This window comes from Branchiostoma lanceolatum, chromosome 2, assembly GCF_035083965.1.
Source record: "Branchiostoma lanceolatum isolate klBraLanc5 chromosome 2, klBraLanc5.hap2, whole genome shotgun sequence".
In the NCBI taxonomy this organism is placed as follows: domain Eukaryota; kingdom Metazoa; phylum Chordata; class Leptocardii; order Amphioxiformes; family Branchiostomatidae; genus Branchiostoma; species Branchiostoma lanceolatum.
This window is the reverse complement of record NC_089723.1, coordinates 31610716-31634744: the sequence shown is the minus strand read 5'-3', so window position 1 is coordinate 31634744 and position 24029 is coordinate 31610716. Positions and strand designations below refer to the sequence as shown.

Below are 24029 nucleotides of genomic sequence, written 5' to 3'. Positions count from 1 at the left end.
TGGGTTGTATTTTCGAAAAGGCTGCCGTAATATTTGTCCAGTCGAAATGCACAGAAATTGTCAATTTTACCACGATGTACAAACGCAAGCCATGTGAAGAAAACTATACTTGGCTTCGCGTCAAACCATGGATTTTCTAACAAAGATAAAACATTCTGGTTTTCTTTATTATGATCCTATCCAGTTGAGGCCGCATAAATTTGATAACTGCGTGAAAAAAATGAAGATTTTGAACCCGGCGTGCGGTGGCGATGCGGCTTCTACCGGCGCGCCGTGACCGTTATCGGCAGTGTTACTGTACTCGCGGGACCGAAAATCGTCTGGCCGCGACCGCGTTGGACAGGTGGCCGCTATAGCCTAATTCTTAATGCTTATGTCAATGGGAAAAATCCAAGGGACCGACAAAAAGTGACCACTATGGGCAGGTGGCCGCTATGCAAAGGTGACCGCTAATACAGGTTTGACTGTACTTAAATATTTTCCAAGTTACTGTGTTTGTAGACTACACCGTCAATTACAAGTACAGATACAAAATAATGAACATGGCTATGCTTCCTACATGTATATATAATGGACTATATTTATCTTACACACTTTTTATTATGTTTTTTTCCTCTACTTTGAGACATATACATAGCTTTACATTACAAAAGTTTACAGGCACTTTAGGGACAAACAGTGCACGTTAGCTTAGAACACAGACAGATTTCTGTATATATATAGTGTGTACCCTTTACTATAGGTGTAAACTGAACAAATGTTTCTGACACAAGGGTTCAAACAGGTGGCATGCAGCAGCCCCCCCTAGCTACAGACCTGGGACTGCAACTTCTTTCACACTGAGTTGTCCTTAGATATTTACAACCGTAGCTTGCACTACTGAAGACATGAGTGGCTCCCAAGTTAGGGGTTATTTCCTTTCTTGATCAAAATCTAAACATATGCTTGGTCACAACTTGATTAACAGGTTTTTCTTCTATCTGACTGGAATCTTCCATATTTGAAATACATAATCAAGGTTTTCCTTAGGACTTCCATAATGTAGTACCAGTTCTAAAGAAACAGAAAAAAGTGGCTTCAGGAAAAGTCAGGAATTTTCTCTCTTTGTGTCAAGCATTTGTTTAAGATTGTGTTGATAAAGAACCTTGACAGACATCCGCAAACTTCAATTTTTCCTTGACACACGGTCTTGAGATATTTCACTCTAAAATCAATTTGATTTGGGACAGCTCAACACAGTAGAGGCAAGCTGGACGTCTAGAATGAACCAGACAACATCTACAGACCTGCTGAGAAACACAAACCTTACAATCAGACTAACAACTTCACTTCCCCTCCTGTCCTCTCATACATCATCCATAAACTTAACTTTTCTCTATGGTTCTCAATGTGCGTCTGGTTATAATACATTCTACAGGGTAAAGTTAACCATCCCTAAAACAAACTGAACATGCACTCAGTGCTTCCTGTTACAAATATCTTGACATGTTATGTCACATTTTGTGATCATTAAAATCATCAATACAAAAGCAATGCTATGGATACTGGCTAACAATAAGGGAAAGCTTTTCAAGCTCTTCAACTTCCAGTGATCACAATCAAAATGTCAAGTAAATATCCTATAATGAGCCAAGCAGAAATGAAGTAGAAAGCAAATGTTGAAAGAGGTCTATTGTAGTTTTGCATACCATGCATCCAGCTCTGTGCAGATTACATGTATGAGAAGCATATACAAAGTGCTTGAAGCACCCCATCTTAAGCAGGGTCACTTTCTTGGCTTTATGCACCTAATTGTCAGAATGTCCAACACATCCAAGTAGCAAACCCAAACAGATCGGATCTTTCCATAAATGGCATTTGAATCAGACCAAGATTCCTTACAAATTTCAGCAAATCTATTTCAACTCTCTTGAAAGAAAGACATATTTTCAGAGTTGAAAAATACCAAATCAGTTACAATCACCTTGCCAACACCTTTATACAGCTTTTAGATGACTGTTCAATTGCAGAAGCTAAACCTTGAATACTGAAGCATTTGTAGAGCTGTTAACTGGGCTTTGACTAAGAATGCTGGTATCTGATACATTCATATCTGAAATTTGCGATGGTCATATATAAGGTTAAGGACCACTTGTATACACAATAATAATTACATATTAAATATGTCTGTCAATAAATATGTCCATAGTGAACAATAGGGATGCAAAAGAAAAGCCTATAGTGATGCTCTTACAAACAAATGTTACAGGAAGGTACATTTTGTTACAAGTAATATAATCTTATTAGTAGGCTTGGCTTTCGTTATTTAAATAATATATAATTGAATGAATTTCTTTACAACTGGCCAACAGTCTGTGGTAAACACAAAGGAAGGAAACCAAGAAGCCTCTTGTCACCCCTTGTCATTACATGGGTGATAATTTCTGGCAAACTAAAAAGTTATTACCAAAAATTTCCACAATTTCTCTATGTATACCTTTACATGAAACATTAGCCATAGTGGATATACAGTACATATTCGGCCAGGACTTTCATGATAACAAAAGTCAATTAACCAAGAATGACTGACGTCTCATAATGTAGAATTCTGATATACTGGGAGCACAACAATACTACACAACCAAGGTTTTTAGTATCTCAAGAAGAAAACTTTGAATTGGAAACACAACTTTTGTCTAGTATCAACAAAACTTCATTGGGCTTTCTCCTTTGGGCAAGATCATCAGGGTGCTCAACAGGTTTTCCTGTAACTACAAAGAAGTCATCTGTACAAGTTGGCCCCTTCGTGGTATGAATAATATACATTGTTCACAACTTTGGGAATGAGGCACTTCACACAACATCACTACAAAACAACAAGAATCACTCTGAATGTATTTGCCATCATACCCATCCAGGTTTTCTTTCCCGCTACAACTCTGTAAAAGTATAGACTAATGAATCCAAGGAAAAATGAGGTAAAGAGTTTGGTTTTGATACTTTTTGAAAGTTGTCTACAGGAGATGCTATTCTTACTTGACGGACAAGCATTCACAATGCATGGAGTCTCCTGATTCCACCCTATAAATACTGCAGAGGACGATTCACAACAGGGAGTATAGACTTTATAGTTTTGACTGCAAGACGGTTGGTTTTTGGTTACAAACTTCAGTACAAAATAGGGAACACCACATATCATTACAGTTTTGACTCCATTCCAAGGTTAGCTTAACAATTTCAGGAGCATTTTGACATTTCCTTGGTCTTTCTTTGATCACACACATGTAAAAACTCCAGGTCGTACTGAGGTCTCTCAGTCGCTGTCGCTGTCGTCGTACTGCCCGTAGTCGACCTGCCCCAGGGTGCCGTGTCTCTGACAGTGCTCGATGATGGCCGTGTGGCAGAAGTGGTACTGGTCTGGCGTCTGGATGCTGAAGGCTCGCTGCGTACGCATCCGTTGTACCGTCTCCTTCACGTTAACGGTTCCGATGTCCGCCAGCCGGTCCAGACAGATATCCAGGGTACAGAAGGTGCCTGGAGCACATGTGGACAGAACCGTGATTACTTCATCATTAGCTGCTGTTGAATCACACAGATTTAAGTCTTCATAATAATCATAGCTGCACATTTGTTACAAGCACTACCCTAATATCAGACTTCTTCAATGCTGTATACAGCACAAGGTACCTCTTATCATCTTCCTTGTTCAGAACAAGACTAAAACTAAATTTCAACAGTGAAAATGGTAGTAAATGTACATGGTTTAAAAAGGGCATTTCTAAAACAATAAAGGAACAATAGAATGCCACAAATGATCACACTACACAACACCACACAATGGTTGTAAGATACTGTGTATCTCTGTTATATTGTATCTGACCCTTACCTCTTTCCTCATGATCTTAACGAAAAGCGGCCTGCATGTCGATTTGAGCTTCTCATGAATAAACAAACTTTAAGCTTACAAACAAAAAAATAGAAAATTGGTGCTGCTCTGCTCACCTGTCCTGCCAATGCCTGCACTGCAGTGTACAATGATGGGGGGCCCCCTGTGGTGCCCCACCCAGGCCGGCCCCATGGCCTTGCAACCGTCGGCCTGGTACTGTCGCACCTCCGCCAGGAAATCCAACATGGCCGCTGCTGAGCGCGGGACCCCGAAGTCAGGCCAGCTGGTAAACTGGAAGTGGGCAACCTCCCGGGACTCATCCGTCTGACAGAAAGGAACAAGTATTAGTCTTGATTATAGGAATATTTGTGGGAATTAAAAACATTATAATACATGCATGTATTTATCTTTAGGTTAAGAAGAATTTTTCATAGTCTTAGGATTATAATATACTGCACAACTCAACCCAATCCAATGCATATCGCTCCTAGTAAGACAGACAGACAGACAGACAGACAGACAGACAGACAGCAAGTTAGTCTTGCTCTGCTCTTTCTGTTGAATACACCAAGAAGGCATGGTAAGATCCTACCATTTGTCTATTAAACAGCAGTAGATAACAAATTCAGACAAGAGTATGAGTTCAGCTACAGCCCAACTATGTTACACACCTCTAGGTTGTCCAGCTTGAGTCTGGAGATGGTGTAGTCGTCTCCTGCCTGGATCTCCAGGTTGGTCACTCGGAAGTTAGCGTAGTGGTCAAGCATCCCCTCCTCATTTGGCCAGTACTGACCACACTTCAGCCGCCCTCGCTCAATCACTCTGGGGAGATAAACAAAGGTCTCATGTGAACCAAACCATTCATTTGAGCATATATAATAACATGTATTGCAATATGGTATCAGCTATTTTGAGCTATAAAGTGTGCAATCAACTCTGTCAATTGCATCACTCAATCAGTTCTGTTGAACTTCATAAGAGGTTCTCCTTACCTGGTTGTCATGACGATGATGAGCACCTGTTGTTCCCAAACCATGCGCCAGAAGTCAGGGAATGTTCTGGGTAGGGGGCCTTGGGTGGCGATGAATGCGTTCTTGTGCTTGTAGGCATCCATGTAGTTAGCGTTGATGTAGTCAGTCGTCTGCAGAAAGTGGGGAGAACAGTTGTCACTTTTTTTATGAAAAAAGCATAATGCTTTGTCCTCTCTTTGAGGTTTGACTGTTTCTTAACACACGGGGAAAGTAACAAGTGATGAAATCAATCTTTCATGAGCCATCCTTTTGGTCTATGAACTTCTTATTTATGTCAAGGAACTTCACTTACATCATCCTCATCCAAGATGTTGAGTTTAACTCGTGAGTGGTCCAAGCTCAGAACGTCTGTATATCTGTTCTTACACTGGTTATATGGAGCTCTGGGGATTAGGAAGGGAAAACAAGAGTTAGCCTTTTAAGATAATACAAAGACATTCTCTTTCAACTTTCACACACATACATGTAGCACTATCAAACCACACAAAAATGTTTCGTTTCCTTTCTGAATATGTTGCTGGGGCTCAATTCTGTTACAAACAATTTGAAAATAAAGGAGAAACTGAATTTACAGCTGCAACAGAAATAAAATCCAAATTCACTTTTTAAAAAAAATCAAGCAATCGGCCTTACTTGGAGCAGTTGAATGTGCCTGACGGTGCCTCGGCTCTGATCATGGCATACTCCTTGTAGATTCCCTTTATTCCTGTCGTCTTCAGATGCAAACAAAGTTGGTCCATGGTCATTCCCCCCTCTTCTACAGTGTGAATGGACTCTTCCTCAAAATTTGTCAAGTATGTCTTTCTGGGCAGTGGCGGGGGCGGCAGGCTCTCATCCTCCTCACTGGAGTCCTCCTCGTCCCCTATTCTGTCGTCCACGGCGGCCTGAGCGTTCCCGTTGGTGGCGTGAGCCACGCTGACAGCCTGCTGTTTTTCCACACCCTGCCTTTCTGAGAAGCCACTGTCTGTCTCTGTGGGTGTGTTCCCCTCTGACTTGGCTGGCTTGGTAACATCCACAATGCCGTTCAGAGCAACATCAATGTGCTCAGTGTCTGAATTCTGGGAGCTGGCGTCCGAGTCATGGTCCTTGTCGTTCTCAGTCCTGTTTTTCATGTTGGGACTGACGAAGGGCGTGTACTCGGAGGGGGAGGGCGGGGTGTCGTTTGGTCCGGCCTGGTCCTGGGCCAGGGAGGCGTTCCAGCAGCGCTGCAGCCACGAGGGGTGGTCGATGAGGAGGTCTCCGCCCAGGTGGGTCGGGAGCGCCGACAGGGGAATGAAGTTGTGCAACTCTGTTGTGTCAAGAACGTGGACCTGTCGTGGAAACAAGTTCAGCGTCACTAAACAGCATGTTAGCCAGCCATTGATCCAATTTCCATTGTTCGTATCCTTGCCTGGGAAGGGCCACTAAAACCATCCTCACATTTCTACCAGCTGATATCATTGTCTAGTTAGTAGCAATAAAGAGACTTTTGTGCCACAGTGATCACAGTCACAGAGAATTTGGACAATTATTCTTCTGTAAAACTTGGAATTCACAGCAACCAAATCAGTTCCAAGTATAAATTCTAACATCAATGAACACACAATGTCTTTACACAGGCGAGTAACACTATACTATTAGCAGTTACAAGTTTAGGGATAGGAAAATAGAACCATAACTTGATTCTTACTCACCCTTTCTCTGAGCTTTTCTCTGACAAACTGCCGTAGTACACTGAAGGGCACCTTAAACCACAGGGGTGCGGTCACGATTAACATTCGCTTCATACGCGCTGGATACCCTCCCTAAAACCAAGAAAAAAATCACTTAGCTTGTGGGCAACGGAAACAAACGCTCCATTTAGCCTAATACATAATATCACAAATGGAGTAAAAGCGGAACCTAAAGGAACAAAGCACAGAAAAGAAAAACAAGATAACATTACAGGAAAGCTTGGGCTCTGATTGCAACATACTATACACTCTCTCCAGACAATCTAAAGAAACCTATTATATAAACAGTGTCCATTTCATGTCCTTACCACTAACTTGAGAAAAGAACAAAGGAAATTGTGCTGAGAAAGGCCATGCAGTCAATGCAAAATGTTCTCCCTAAAATATCCTAAAACAGACAACGACATTTAGCTCTTGCTAACATGCTACTGGTACATAACGAAGTGCCTCAATAAAAAGGGAAATAAAGCTACATTTATAGTACTTGTACTATGTACCAATTGACTAGTTGTGTACTCCCTGACCAGACCGGTCTGTGTGGCCTACCTTCCATACCAATTAGCTTCATTCTGGCACCTCAGTAAATGCTGGCTTTTCAGCCTTTGTCTTTATGCTAATCAGGCCATTTAGGCCAGGTGGCTCTATGGTTTCTTAGTGACAGGCGTCAGTAAAGCAGCTCTTGGTGGACTTAGTTAGTAGGATATATCAAGACCTTTGATAACATTATTTTGGCATAATTTTGTCCTGATTGTGTTGACAACTTATCCTTTATCACATAATATGTGTGCAATCCATTAATCCGACCTCATCAGAGAGTCTTCATGAAGTTTTCTGTCACATACAACATGATGTATCAAAAAGGCTAAAAAAGGTAACCTCCATGTAACATTTATCCCTCGGGTTGCATACATTCACCACTTTGAAAAACAGTGTGTTTGAGAGGTCTCTAATGCAGCACAACCACACTTTACAATGCTAAACTTTTTTCCAACATATACACAGATCAAATTTTCAACGACCACTGTCGCCTTCTTCAGGATCAACAATGACCAATCACTTCCGAACGTAAAGTTGCGAGAGAAACTCATTGAAAATTTGATCCGTGACGGTGTATACCTAAGTGTTGAAAAAATATTTCATCAAGTTGCTTGAGTAACTATTTTTGGCGTATCTCATTACCTGGATGTCTAACCTTCATCAACATAAAGGTTAGCATTGTACTATGATAACTACCAACACAGATGAGCCGCTATGATAAATGTTAATAGAGGTTATGCAGTACATGGTGGGTTCTGCAGCTTACCTTGAGCAGGTTGAGGATCTTCCTACTGAGATCGTAGTCAAAGTTACTGTAGGCAGAGTCTGTCATGTCATACACGAAGATGAGCCCATTCCGCTGGGTCTGACGGCTGTGGGGAGAATCATGCACCAAAATGTAATGCATACTACAGTTATCCTTCCTTAATTCTAGTGCATACTTGTCTTTAGGACAAGGAAAAACTAAAGAGCAACAATAATGGGCCAAGAGGTTAAGACATATTTTTAGTTAGTTCTACGAAACATTTCATGTCTTGTATGGAGATTTTCACAGAAGCATTTTACAATCTGGACATGACAAGACGAAGTAATGAAATACAAAGTAGGGTATTATAACGAAGTGCACTAGTTGAAACTGTACATACTATCTTTAAGGCAAAAGGAAGTCATCTTGCCAGATACTTCACGTTTTCTGAGGGGACTTCTTTTCCCTAAAAAATTTAGTCCAAGTTTTCTTCAACATTCCCAGCAGCCTTTCATATGGCCAGCTTTTTATAAATAAAGAGAGGCCTTACTTTTCAAGAGCTTGGTCCAACTGGTAGATGACCCCCTTGAGAGTCAGCTGGTGTGTGCTCTTGCTGGGGTCGTGAAGTTTGGCCGTGAACAAAGCGATGGCCGCCCCGTGGTAGTCTCGGGTGGGCTGTGGGTGAAGAGTGTGTACATGTTTTACAGGCACCTTTAAGTACTGTAAATCGTGAAATATAAACAGTGGTTTTATTTTCAGTTTTTTTTGTGCTACAGTATTGTCTCAACTGTGAATCTAAAACCCTAGAACACTGCAAAAACCTCCTTTCAACTCCTGCTGAAAAAAAAGGGATTTACAGCAACCTCCACAATGGAATTTTGTCATGGAAATAAAGTAACATGCACAGGAACCTTTATGCCGGATATATTATAGTTAAACTGTGAATCTTGATCAGATAAATGTAGTATTTTCAAGTTAACAGTTATAATGGTCAATTCTCTAACATGAACTCAACACAAGTGCAAACTTCGGCTCTATAATTCTATTGTGCTATTACCATAACTGCAAACTCAAAGGTAATGTGCCAAGAAGTTTAGGTGTGGCAAACTTTTGATTTACATTAACAATACCATCTTTTTTTCTGTAATGGTTGGAAAACTTAATCTTACTGATGAAATCCAGATGCATTCATTTTGGCATATGTTCAGAAACATGAAATCTTACTCCTTTCGACAGATGGGCAATGATTCACAGTAATGCTCACAATCCATTAGTAAGTGGCCACACATCAAAACGTTGCTGAACCCTTTTGTTTAGCTATCACAAAATGTGAGATGACATTGTAATTGCCATAAAGACATGAACACATGTCATAAAATGTCTGATTGCAAAAAGGAGATAAAGTTGATCTTTATTACAAAATCATGTTGGGAGTGTCGTCCATAAAATCAATGTTCTATGGTCTAACATGATAACAAAGTAAGGGGAGTGCACTTTACTAAATACCATTTCATTATGGAACAAGTAAAACCTAACATAATATGGGCCATTGGGTTATACTACTACAACAGTAACACCATCATGAATCCAGTGTCATACATATTTATATGTGATGTTCAACTATCAAGACCTACAAAAAACATTATGAAATGCAGTCTAAGACTATTGATTTGCCTGAAAATTACTTGAATCATAACACATTAACAGACAAACCGAGTATGAGTGGTAATTTTCTATATCAACTCTTTGACACAGTACTAGTGCATACACTATGTATATAAACACCTTAGCAAACAGACCATATACAAAATCTATTACCAGCAAATCTGCAGACTATTGTTATTCATATGTTCAAGAGTTACTCACCAGGACAGTGAACTTCCCTGTCAACAGCTCACTCTTTAGAGGGTCCTCTGTCGGGTGGAAGTTAAAGATACTTTCCTTGTAACGAGTTGCCTGCAGCAAGAGGTAATAAAAACAACATGGACTTTAAAAGATGAAGCTTTGAGTCGACTGTATGGATTCTAGTCTGTAGGCTACACAGAAAGGTGGTATTGTTACCTGGTATTTGTCATTAATAGGTGTATGTAACCTCTTCTTCCTAGAACTGCTTCCTCCCTAGTTTGACAATAGGTCACAGCCAATGGTAAATGATGCAGAAACACTTATCCTTCCTTTCACATTCAAAAGTGACAATAACTATCTTTTTGCAATGTCTTTCAAAATGGTCACAATACATATATAACGGTTTTCACAATGGCAGAGCTAATGCAACAAACTCTTTATATGCTGGCCTTACCATTTATGAATTATACTGGCCCAGAAATCAAGGCTAGACGGATCAGTTGGCTTATGATTAAATTAAACCGCTTCAGCGCCCCGAGCCACTTTTCTTGGAACTGCTTCCCTTTTACCTTGAATGGGTCAACAGGGCTTGTCTAATTCAACAATTGGAAATAACCAGTCACAGTTACTGTAATTCTTGTTTCTTTCACTAACTTTATGTTCACTGTTTTCACAGTCACCTCTGCACTGTGAACTTATCATTACCATGAAAAACCTGTTGTAATCATTTATGATTCCTTCATTCTGTAAATCACTAGGTGCCACCGTGAAGTTAAAGTTCAGTGAAAATGTCCAGTTTCCCTACACCGTGAAATTTTGCTACCGTGACAAAAAAGTGAATTACAGTATGTAACAAAGTGTATGTAGTGATAAGGCTGGTCAACTTTATGTCTTTCCTCACTTTTCAGAAAGCATGTTTGACTTTCTGCTAGTAACAGGCTTTCACTATACAGTGCATTAACATTTACCAAATGTGAAATGATTTACCACTTGACTTGACTTCTGAAGAGGCTGGTCAATATTTACATTACGGTTAAAGCCTATATTCTTGGAACTGCTTCCTTGTTCCCTTGAATGTTTCAGCCTTGCCAGGGGTCTTATTATGCGAAAGTCAAAACATAGCTCATAACATCCGCAAATAGTTTCATCAGGTCGGTAAATGAATTCAACATAGTTTTCTTACGAGTTAGGCACAGCTGCTAACAGCTATACAACAAATTGGAAGACACAGTTATACTTCTTCACTCTCACCTCTCAAATAGAAGTACCCCCTGGAATAGAAGTACCCCCCGGACAAATCTTTAAAATCTAATATAAGTACCCCCTGAAATAAAAGTACCCCCTGGAAAATTTCAAAATTGACAGTCGAGGTAAACTGCGTCCATATAACTGTCCGAGGGAAATAAGATTAAGCAGGTAGGTTGCATCTATTCAATTATGCCTGAGGACCATACATGTACCTATCAAGTATAAAAATATTGAACATAAAAACTGTACATATAGCTGCGAATTGTTCAAATCATGATGATCTCCCTCGCCACTTCGCAAAATATGATAATAATTTTCAAAATTGGGCATAGGTTCCCCGCTATGACCCCTATTAAACCGGGGGCCAACGGTGCTTTCAAATTCAACAAGTGAAAATGTATACATGATACACGTATTTTCTACTTGGAACTTGAAGCAAGTGATCAAGGAAAATTGTTGTACATCGGGATATCATTATCATTTTAATATTATTTAATACTGATATATAATCAAAATCATCAATTGTACCTAATCATATTTTCTAAAGACATTACCCCCCAAAAAAACACAAATATGAACACCAAAAAGGGGTTATATCCATAAACTTTTGCTCCATAGCGTCGGGAACAAAGTTTTTGTGAGACGCTCGGATTTCGAGTTCCCGCGGTTGGGCCCACAATACTGAACAGAGCCCGGCTGTAAAAGTAGCACAGCGTTTCACACCGCACATACTAAGAAGTTACCGATTACATGTTAACAATAGAAACCACACTTTACCGCTAAATTTGGAAATTCTTACGGTTATCTTAAGATATAAACCTTCCTAAAATTCTATGTCTATCGTTGCCCCAAAATGTAATATTTTCCACGCATTTACGGTATCATTTTAAAGATCGTTATATGCACTATGCAATATGCTGCTAGTTTTACTGTCACCACGCCTGGTGGTGCCGCCGCCATGTTTCGATGGCGAAACATGCTGTTGTTTACCAACAAATTTCTGCCTTTCTGAGATTTTGCGGCCTCAAAACACATATCACAAGGGAAGTCAAGTTATAATTGCTGTTTTTACGTGTAATATGTCTTCTGTGAACGAATTATTCTTCCGCCGCGCTGCCGATAGTGGTGATCAAATTCTTTCCTGTGCACTTTGACCACTCGACACGTTTTTGATCAGCGTGCTTTAGTTTGCGACGTAAACAGAGACTGTCAAAGTTATTTATATGAAAATTGTATCTTAAAATGTCAGTGTTGCGTGTTATTTCCCCCCAATAGCAACGTTAACTTTGTAACGTCATAGCGAGATCGACCCATATGTTATGAGTGCTGCAAGGATTTCTCAAATGCCGGGTCATAGCGGCGGGGAAACCAACGCCGCTCGGCCGGAAAATAGCGAAATTTACTAGCAAAAATACCGGGGAGAAAAACCTAAACTTTAGATTTTAGAGGGATAACTGGTTAGCAAAGCCCCAATTTTTCAAAAAATAATAAACGTACCGTCTAAAATAAGAATGTAACGGGCGGATTTTGAGGCGAAAAAAAATAAACGTACCGGTACGTTTATTTGAGAGGTGAGAGTACATATTTACATATTACACTTTTCCCATTCCAATGGTAAAATTAAACTTTCCTTTCCTGACTGCCTTTCACTGGATATTTTATAGCACCATTACATAAAACTTAAGTTATACAACAAACTGTATAAGTTACAGTTACACTTTGTACATGATTTTACGCATTCCAAAAGTAATGTACTTTCTTTTTGTGCCTTTCAATAAGTATACATATAAAACTAAAATAATTCACCACTCACCCTACAATGTACAAGCTGGGCTTTGTATCAATCCCATACCTTCTCAGAATAGTGCCATTGATCCAATTTCCGATGTTGGTAACCTTGCCTGGGAAGGGCCACTAAAACACGCCCTCACATTTCTTCCAGCTGATATCATTGTCACAGTTTCAGGGTCCCACCCTCTTCTCGGGTTCAAAGCCCACTCACACAGTTTCAGGTTTCTCCACTTTCTGTTTCTATAATAGTGTAATGATGCAATAGAAACCGCACACAATGACATGAGTTTATCACATGTTTGATAGTCACTGACTGCAACAGTAAAGCAGAAGTTTATCTAACTAGTAACCTGCCAGGCAAGATCATCATGAGACTTAATTTGGTGGGCGGGAAAGCAAATATTGGTTTATGACTTCCCCTTTTAATGACATCATTCTGTCCCTCCCTCACCCTGGAAAGAAGTGCTGGGAATCCCTCTATCCCGTTACCAGCAATTTCATTATGCTACCTGCAAATTCAATACAACTAACCTCACTTTCTTCTTCTCGTTGCAACCAGTCAACTGGTTGGTAAGTGGGGAGTATTGAAGTTGTGCAAACTAACTAGAATGGCACCCATGCTAAAGTGTTAAAGCCCCAACTTTCAAATCACATATTTTGCCTGAAAACTTTTTTTCTACTCAGGGTAAATGTCAATTTGAACACATTTTGGTAACAAATACATTTCCTGAAACCTCAATAAAGATATTTTGAGTTCTGGAAGTGCATGATGGACATTTTTTGAAAAACTAGTACTGTATTAGTGCACCAAGACAGGATGGGAGCCCTGGGGTCATAACCACAGACATACTACTCAACATGGTTCTACCCACTTTTGAGTAAATTTGACACTCCCTCTAATAAATTCATAATTAAAGGGAAGTGACTCAAAGATTTTCAAGAAGTCCTTAAGTCCTTAATTCATCAATGCCATTCTTAAAAATATTTGGCGATTCCATGCACTCTGCATAAAATATTACTCCAAAAACACTTTAAGGTATTTGGGATCATTGTATCAGTCTGTAGGCTACTAGTGTATCTGTCAATCCCAGCCATGTTGACAAATGCATAATGATAAGGTAGATTGCTACCACTGAAGAATGCAGGTGATACAAAAATAAAGACATACATATACTAGATAAGACCAGTCCATAGCAGCAAGGACTGTGGCCGAGACAGGTAGACACTGAGCACATTACTTCACTTTCCAACAAACATCCTAGATTTCTTAGAACTCATGACACAATCTAATATTCACACACTAATACATCCTGTGTATTGATATATTTCAGGGAACAGCGACTTAGCCTTTCAAAGCACCTTAGAAAAAGACTACTGTTATATCAAACATCTGTCGAAAGTGCCAATGTTGTATTTCGACCTGGCTCCAGTGTTTACTTTAAATCAGGCTGTCTCTGAACATTTGGAAGTCTTGCCTGGCAACTACCCAGACTGTTGCAGGCTTCTGAAAAGAAACATTGGCAAGCATTTGTACTGGCTCCAGGCCCATGCAGAATAGTTTATATTGGCACATTCTGCACATAGCTCCAGAATTAACCCCTCTTTGGTGCGATGACAATAAGTAAGCTGATTTTTCTGCACACACATATTACTATTCCTGAGTATGAAGGATAAAAGCTGCTGACATTATCATCATTGGGTAGTACTTGCTTCTTGTGATATAGTGTCTTTCTGTTGTGAAGATGCAAGGGAAGATACTACAACTTAGTACAAGCACAGTATTGGGGCTTGCCCGTGACATTGAGCAGAAATCCTTAATCATTTTTCTTTAAATCAAACTGGAACATTTTTCTATGGTATGGGTATAAATATATGCCAGACTAAAACCTTCCTGAATATTCCTGATACAAATATATCAAATCACACAGTAAACAGGTTTCACATTATCAGGAAACACACAGAATCAATTTCAACAATCATATAGACAGACGATACTGTTCATGAAGACAGGACTTTCACAAGTCATTTTTAAGACGAAAGTCCGACTTGTGTATGGCTCACCCCTCCTTCTTTAGTCACTTCAACCCTTCCCAATGTCAAGGTTGGGTGGCCATACTATGACCAGCAACACTAGCATTAATACTGGCAGAATCTTGACTATACTAATCATGTATAACTTACTACAATAACCAAATCTCTAACTCACTTGTTTGCCCTTCATGAAATACTCCAGGCCTGGACGTTCGGTTATCCGAGTGGATAACTGGTCGTACCCGATTATAAAAACCTGCGCAGTTTCCTCACCACAACCAGCGGAGTGACTCCGGGGACAGGAAGTACTCTGTTGAGCCATGTGCTGGCAACTGTTACTGTCTAGTAATGGTCATGTGACTCGTGTGTGGGCATGGAACATTCCTGGGTGTGGACTGGGTGTCTATGTAATAGATAGGACCCGGGAAGTGTATGACTATGTGGTTTTAGCACTGCTCCGCCCACCCGAGGAGTTTGTTGGCTCCCGAGGGCTAAAACCACATAGTCATACACTTCCGGGTCCTATCTATTTTAGAACCCGACTGTCTTTCCGAAGCATATAATACAAATATATACATCAAACGTTTTTGTTGATGTGAAGGTGTTTGTAGCAAAAAGCCAAAGGAAGGAAGTTAAAAAGTAGAAGCTTCCATGGCCAGACCATGACGAATCCTCTAGCACCTCTGACCTTAGTGGGACCAATGTAAGTGTTGCTGCATAATTAAAAGAAAACAATCCAGCCTGTTTCTGTCATTCAAATTGCTGGCGCCAAAATTGAATCAGAAAAACTGACACTTTCTAGGGCAGGTTGTCTGGGTCAGGCCCTGGTGGAGAAGTATCATGTGATGATTTTATCCAATCTGGTTGCTAAAATTTTACCTCTGGCTCTTTCAGTGTGCGTTTTGTGCTCTCTCGGTCAGGATTTCACTTGGCAGGCTCCTTAAGCCGAGATGGCCTCTTTCAGTTTCAACATGTTCGGGAGTCAGTTCTTACAGTTCTTTCCGGCCCCCGATCATCACGACAGTCCAGTCACCTACCATCACAGCAGTCAAGTCCGGGGCTAAAGTTGGCAACCCCGGCGACTCGATAAATCATGCGAATGGACTGAAAATCATCCTAGACCTGTGGCTGTATCATCTCTTTGTGACAATTTCCTTGTACTAAGTTGTAGCATAAGAGTGCCAGACTGTAAAATCCAGCTTCAAGTGAGTTCGACCAGTCTTGATCTAAACCGTAAGTTTGATTCTGTTGTTCATTGTGCAGATGTCAAGATCAAACTGATTTTGTTAACCCCCAGATTCTTTCACTATATTTGCCATGAGTTTGTTGAAACTTCAGATTGTAATTTGTAGACTGTTTTTGAAAATGACTGCCATTTTCCTTCAGTTTATTTGCCATGACTTTGTCGAAAGTTAAGATGTTGTAGACTGTTTTAGAACTGGAAATGATCAATAAGTATGAGAAATTCCTTGTTTTTCCCTTCTTTCATGTAGACACGGTGTTTCGGAAATTGTTGTTGTTTGAAGTTGAATAAACTGGTATATGGACAAGGCTGTCTTGTAATCCCTTTGGTGACTTCTGAAAGGTGGTGTCTCTGTGTTAGTCTGATTGACAGGTTGGTTAGTGCATGGGCGTCTCCTTGATAGTCTGATTGACAGGTTAGTTAGTACACCCCTGGCACTTGGGGGACCCTACTATGGGATTTAGTCACAAGAAATCCCTGCTCCTGATTGGCTGAGGGAAGACGGTCGGGTTCTAAGGACGTCACAGCCCATACATAGAAACAAGGTGGTTGGGGCCAAAGTTCCCTGTTGATGGACAGGCTACAGGCAGATTTGGAGGATGTTACACTTCTCTGGACTGACCTACGTGAGTTGACACAAGGAACTACAATACAGCAGCTGCACTTTTAGAGATCTAGTGTAAAACATTAGTTACTCAACAACCAGCTTTTAAAATATTTTCCAAGATTGGCAGTTTGGGATTATAATTGTAAGCAACAGCTGTTTGTTTGAATTCCTATTTTTCTACCATTGTTTGTAATTGTCTAGCATAGTGATTACTTCTCCTTAGGTAGTTTTCTCAATGCTTTTAAGTTTTACTGTGATGATATCAAATTTGGCATAGTAACAAATTTTACAAAGGTTATCAATGACAATAAAGATTTTTTCCCACTCTCTTCCCTTACTTACACAGAGGATATACAATGGTACAAGTGTGATATATATTACATACTTATCATGCCAAACAGATCATTTTTCAAAATCATAATTTAAGCTATGGATTACCAGTTAATACCGGTAGACGGATGCACATCCGGACATAAATCATGTTGCAACTTGATCTGTTCAAATTATGCATTCACCGAGGGCCTATGAACTCCAGCCTGTTTATTTATCCTTATATGTTTTTCATATCTACAAGAACCTGTGCCAACATTTACTATAAAGCCTCCTTTTATTGCATTTACCTACTCAGGCAATGCTGACAGTACATCCGGCAGAAGGGAAAATCAGTTTAAAGAGAAAGCAATACAATTTTACTATCATTTCCTTTCAGGTAGTAGAAATAAAACAACCAGCTTTGCATAAACTTTGTCACATGGTGAGAATTGCATTGCCAGTGTCGGAAGATGAAAAAATGTTGATAATCTTGGTTGACTTTAAAAGAGACAGCAGGGTGACCTTGACGTCCTGGACCATGTCCAAATACCAAGGAAGACCAACAACACAAGGTCAGGATTTAATCCAACTATTTTGACAACACGCAATGTTGTGACTCCATACAAACCGTATCCAGGCAGTTACATCTGTGGCCTGATGCCACCTGATTTCATATTTGTGCTCCATACAACAAGTAATTAAGCTCAGTCTGTACTCAGAAACACTCTAACGATTATAATATACAAGCTTTGTCAATGTCAACCTTGGTAATATTGATACGACGCATACGAGTTGCCAAACATTGACCGTATGCTACAGATTCTATCTGTCACTCAATCAGCAATTTGGACCCAATCCAACAGACAATTGGGCTCTACTGGAATCCAATCAGAGTCTCTAACATCATTACACATCAATACCCATAACTCAATCCTCGGGCAAGACTGGGGCATTTCCAAGAAAGTCCAACAAACCACATCATTTGCAGCAATCATGAGATGTGGTGTACAATCTTTGACACCTGCCAGTTCTATATACATGTACATACAATGAGTAATGATCACTAATTACATAGAATTATCACAGGTAAGAGAAAAACAGTCCACAACACTGATTTAGTGTAAGCTGTGGATTTTCACAATTCACCATGCATTCCCTATTTTCTTTCAGGCTTTCAGCAGTCAACTCCAATAGCATTAAGTTTAACCCACAATAGTAGGTTTGATGGGATTCTTAGAAAAACAACAATACAAATTCTCACCAGCCCTTAATCAATACTATTTCCGAAAAAAGCCTAAATTAGGGCAGGCTACAAGGACACGTTGTACATACCTTAAGACTAAGAGTAAGTTATTAAGACGTGCCTTATAAATATCTTAGCAACCACAACAAAGAAAGTCAGCATTACTGGGGTCTTTCTACTCAGCCCTTCTGACCTATCCCATAGTACAGCTAGACTTGATTCCCAAATGAAGATGGATATGGGAGAAATCTACTTACAGCATATTGAGCGTAGAGGTCGATGGCCCTGTTCACATCAAACTTCCTGGCCATGAGGAACTTGACAGCAGTGTCCCAGGGGAGTGGTGCGGCATTATGCTGCGACCGCCAGAAGTTGATGCGCTGAAGAAACTCGGCTGTGGCCTGCAAGGAGAACACAATACATTCATTGTACTGTACATGTATATGAAGGACTGAGGACGAAGCATGACACTTTTTCGTTAGCTCAGTAGTGCAAGGCGGCTTTTCTACGGCTCCTGTATTTAGCCAAGCACCCATACTCTTCTCGATAAGTGTGTTGGGTTCTTTTACAAGCAGAGGTTTGATGCTTGAGGCTTATGCCTGAAGCTCCCACATACACTGGACTGCAGGCTTTACGTCACCATCCGAAATGACAAATGCAATACCTTACAACATGTCCGAGCTGGGGCCAATACTGTCAATGCATTTAAATTTGCATGGTTTTATTTCGTGTTAAGGGGAAAATGGAGTGTCCGCTGTGGTTTTAAGTTTGCGGCAGTGCTATAGTCACATACTGCTACAGTATATTGGACAAATATGTTCACGGTGGTTTTAGGTTCAGGGTGAAACGGTTGCCGTGAAAACCGCGAACAAAAAAACACCGCGAACATTTCTGCTCTGCTCAGAACTTCGCACAGCTCAGATTTCACTTTTGGGATTTAATGTCGACAGATATCTAAGGTAACTGTTACATGATTAGATTTTGAAACACTCATTTCCGATGAAAAATGCTTAACAAAAATAATATGATGAATGGGGAGACTCATCATCTTGTGACAATCAAATGGAAACACACACCACTAGGCATGTGTCTTTCATGGTGGTTTGTGCAGTGCCAAGAACCATGAATGACCATCCAACACAAGCAACAACGAACAAGGACCACTGTTAAAGCAGCTAAAGCCAACTTGGTTTCCTGTTGTGTCTGGAGAAATGATTGCGCTTTGGAAATGAGAAAATCAGTACATTATTATAGCTTCAGCATTTAAATCGGATAGAAAACCAAACAATGCAAGGTGATATTCTTGACTGCAGAGTGACCAACCTAATTGCTAATACTAGTGACTAGTGACCAATGATAATATCAATTTGCGAGTAAAAAGCTTCACACAGCTAATGCTATAATTGCAGTTCCTCCAGGAATTGTGTAGGCCTTAATGCCCATGATGATAAAACCTTGGTTTCAAGGTCAGACCAGGCATAATGCTATAACTTAGTATAAGTAATGATTTCAAAAGCAGAGGATTCCAAGGTTTCTCCATGCTCTTAGAGCAAAGATTAAGTCAAGGATAAATGTCTTTCAGTCTGGGCTTCAGAATTGTTCTCCACAAACAAACAAACAACAAACTAAGGAGTGAATAGCAAAGTTCTTTGTTCCCAACCATGTATTTGACACGAACTGGTGTTTCGATGATTGTCGGTCATCATCATCAGGGCAATTTCGACTCATGGTTCACTGTGCACTGAATGGTTCACTGTGCACTGAATGGTTCACTGTGCACTGAAAGTAGGTGTTACTTAACTTACTCAAGTTACTGGTTCACAGTGCACTGAAGGTAGATGTTACTGCTAACAATGTGGTCCCAAACGTAAAGTATATTAATAGATCTTGTTAGGTCAGCTTGTGTCAAATACATGGTTGTGAATAATTTCACCAAACAATTCACTATTCAGTCATTGACCAACCTGATGAAATTATTCATGGAAAACCAAGGAGGCTTCAATAAGAAACCACCTTGCAAAACTCAAAACAATATTTATACAGAACAATATGATGTGAAGAAAGATATGACCGGTGATTCACATTTGTAACCAATCCCTTCCCATTATAAATATGAAAAACTCTTTTAAATCATCAGTTGATCGCCTGAAGACCAATAACTTCATTAGAACTTCACATTATCATGTTCTTATAGATCTCAGTTAGCTCCTGGTTATAATAGACCCCTTTCCAAATACCGCGGCCATTTTGAATCTAGCGCGAGAGCGCGTGGTTCGAGCGCGGGAAAGCGCGGGAAAAATACACACCCGGTAAGTCCGAGCCAGCGGTAATGGCGTCCTCAATAGAAAGCAGCGTTGAGTCATCTTCGGCGGCGAGATGTTCTCCTCCTCGGTGAAATCCATCGATATATTTGCATGGCTCAAGTAGATGATATTGTTGTGGACACTTGGACTCGATATCGGCCAGTAAAATTGTGAATTTCTGCTACTTTTCCACAGTTCCTACCGGGATGTTGAGCGCGCGCTACAGTGATAGAATGCTAATATGTTTACACCGCGTGCTTGTAGTTTCCCTAGTAATGTTAGCTTAAGTCGAGAAAAATCCCACAAAACATACACTTTTCGGACTGGGATCCTTATAGCTACGTTTAGGTATGAATATAACTCTTGAGCCTTTTGGCTGTCGTGACAATGCCAACATCATCTTGAAATTACGTTAGTTTGAGGGAGGGGCGTGTTTTCTGTGCAGCGTTACATCGACTTCGCTCAGCAATATCTTATATTCCCGCCAAATGAAATCCTGCAACACGTTAAAATATAGGCTTGAGTTCAATGTCCTTTTGGGTACAAATTTGGCAGCATTCCGGCGGCTTTTTGACGATCTTTTAGGATGCCAAGAATTTAGTCTTGAGGACTCAAAGTACGTGAGTGAAGGTGTGTTTTCCACTGTATCTGACGTTTCTTCAAATCATTTTGCGCGGCAATATTTCAGATATCTGTTGCCCGGATGGAACCCGAAAAACGTTAAATAGTATTGACTTCAGGACTGAAGGACCTCATGCCGATATTTTTCCTTTTTTTGTGGGGTTTCATCCTGTGGAAATCTAAAATATTTTCGCGAAAAGTGATGTAATGAAACACGCCCCCTGCTTTCACTCACGAACTTCATCAAGCTAATCTTGGCACTAAAATATTGTCAAAGTCAAAGGAGCCACCGAAGTTCCGTCAAATTTCTATACTCGCAAAGCCCTCAAGCCCATATTTTCACGTTTCTGTAATATCATCCGACGGAAATTAAGATATTACGGCGCAAAGGGAAAACACTCCATCTTCACTCACGTACTTTAGGTTTTGATATTTCAGAAAACTCGTCAAAAGAAGCCGCCGAAATTCTGCTAAATTCCTAACCAAACTGACCTTAAGCTCAAGCCTACATTTTCACGTCTTTTTTTGTTGGATTGCATTCAGCGGAAATGTCAAATATCGTCATGCGGAGAGATGTAACAAGAAAGAAAGGAAAAGCTAGACAGAAAAGAAAGAAAAGCTAGACAGAACACACGACCCCCTCTCAACGCGCGTTTTCCCAGGCGAAGTTGGCATCGTCCAAAATTACGGTCACGACCGGTAAAATTCTGTATAATTCTATCTAAGTAGCTATAAGGATCCCAGCCCGAAAAGTGTATGTTTTGTGGGATTTTTCTCGACTTAAGCTAACATTACTAGGGAAACTACAAGCACGCGGTGTAAACATATTAGCATTCTATCACTGTAGCGCGCGCTCAACATCCCGGTAGGAACTGTGGAAAAGTAGCAGAAATTCACAATTTTACTGGCCGATATCGAGTCCAAGTGTCCACAACAATATCATCTACTTGTGCCATGCAAATATATCGATGAATTTCACCGAGGAGGAGAACATCTCGCCGCCGAAGATGACTCAACGCTGCTTTCTATTGAGGGCGCCATTACCGCTGGCTCGGGCTTACCGGGTGTGTATTTTTCCCGCGCTTTCCCGCGCTCGAACCACGCGCGCTCGCGCTAGATTCAAAATGGCCGCGGTATTTGGAAAGGGGTCTATTGCTCTACTTGATATGACAGGTGAAGGTGAGACACACAGGGCGAGTAGTACAGTCTCCTGGTCTTTCAGGAATCGAACAGCGCACAAATCAACGCACTTACGACTAGGCTGAAATGCGGGGACCAGTTAGACTGGTCAGTAAGTGGTGCTTGAACCACACTGTTACACATGTATAGGCAACATGGCATCAGTGTTCTCTTTTTTTTCAAATTCAAAGAAAAGGCCTATGAATGATGAATTATGTTGCAGATGACACTGCCCCTAACAAAAGTATGAACTACAAGTTGGGATTACTCTTTGGTTAAGTTGCAGCAAAGAACACAAGTCAAGTTTGATTCTTGTGTTTACAGAAGTGGCAAATATATGTGTTTAGGTCTTAAAATTCAATGGTTTGAGTCATGCCAAGGGGGTTAAAAAATATAATTTTTAACCTCCTTGGTCACACTAGGGTAGAAACACATCATGAAGTGATCCACAATTTAGACAAATTTCACAGAACTGCATAATTTGCATCACCATGAATTCGTTTTGTACATCAAAGTTTGAACCCATCAGCTAGATGTATGCTTTGCAGTTAGACATATGCAGAAAAACGTTTGCGGTTGCCTCTTTTCTGACCTTCTTTCCTGTTTCGTATCACCCCTTTCCAAATAAGGCTTGGGTACAGGAAGAGACTCAGTGCGCGACCGGAAGTACGAAATACAAAAAAAGTAGGGTCAGCTGGATTTTCTGAGGTTCAAGACCAAGTTTTAAAAATGCAAGAGAGCTTATTACAGACACGGTGCTGACTGAAGAGCGAAGATTTGGTGTTTGAGTCCATATCGCCGTTGGCTATCAACTTGTAGAAATCTCAATCCTTCTAGACTGTTTTACTGGAGCTCCATACGTCATACGCAGTTATCATAAACTATCTGATCGATCTCAGAAGATGTGGCCGACAGAAACTGATACAAGAAACTCAAACAGAGCACTGTTTTTTTTTTCTTTTTACTAAACTGGCTACAACAAGGGCGCTCATAGAGAGTACCACAAGAAACGAAGATTAAAAGAAAAGCGCCCAGGAATCGGCAGACGCAAGCGTTCTCCTGCATACAGATCAAGGCGGAAATGAGACATTCTTGATATTCTGGACGGGAGAAACGCGATGCGAAAACACGCTGATTCCACGACGACACAACCTGACAAAACTATACAATGCCACAGATAACGTTACCCACTCCATAACGACTACGTCACGCTCGTCTGAAAGTTAAATATGTCCCAATATTTGGTGGAAAATGACAAATTACTGCGACGTACCTGCTCTTCTTCGGACGAGAGAGGGTCCGCCATGTTCTTTTCTAATGAGCAAAGGCGCATGCGCTGTTGCAATGTTTCCTGGGAAATTTCCAGGAAGCTTGTCGCCTGGGGACTAGTAATTAGAGGTCATTAAATCAGAAAGTGACGTTGTAGGATATAGGACAAGGTTATGGCAGCATTTCAACTTGTGATATGAAGTCCTCGGTACATAATATAAGTCAGTTGGTACTTGGAGATGAAGATGAAAGCCCCAGTACATCTTTAACCCCTGGAGTGAAAATCGACTCTTGAAAAGGAAAGAAATTATGTTTTTGATAATGACCTTCCTGGCCATTTAGTAGTAAAAGCTATGAACAATACACTTCATAGCTCTGAGAAGAACATCACTCATTATTTCAAAGCTGGGTGAGGTAATCCATAGATTTTATAAAGGCCGCAGTTGA

General features: G+C 40.4%; 2 protein-coding genes across 3 annotated transcripts in view; both read right to left on the bottom strand.

Annotated features, from left to right (window-relative positions):
• The window catches only part of LOC136428635 (low molecular weight phosphotyrosine protein phosphatase-like), a 99591-nt gene that overhangs the window by 54402 nt on the left and 21160 nt on the right, over positions 1-24029 (bottom strand). The window lies entirely within an intron of this gene.
• Positions 581-23719, bottom strand: LOC136428619 (tyrosine-protein phosphatase non-receptor type 9-like). 2 transcript variants are annotated; one of them, XM_066418266.1, is made up of 12 exons: positions 23587-23719; positions 18468-18611; positions 9757-9846; positions 8441-8565; positions 7912-8017; positions 6570-6680; positions 5530-6206; positions 5189-5279; positions 4858-5006; positions 4537-4687; positions 3982-4189; positions 581-3513 (listed from the first exon to the last, which is right to left on the bottom strand). In XM_066418266.1, exons 1-12 carry the CDS (start codon positions 23644-23646, stop codon positions 3293-3295), a joined length of 2133 nt encoding a protein of 710 aa, XP_066274363.1. In that variant the 5' UTR covers positions 23647-23719; the 3' UTR covers positions 581-3292. The 2 variants fall into 2 exon arrangements, with proteins under 2 accessions (XP_066274363.1, XP_066274364.1); XM_066418267.1 differs by lacking the exons at positions 18468-18611; positions 23587-23719 and adding an exon at positions 14981-15142.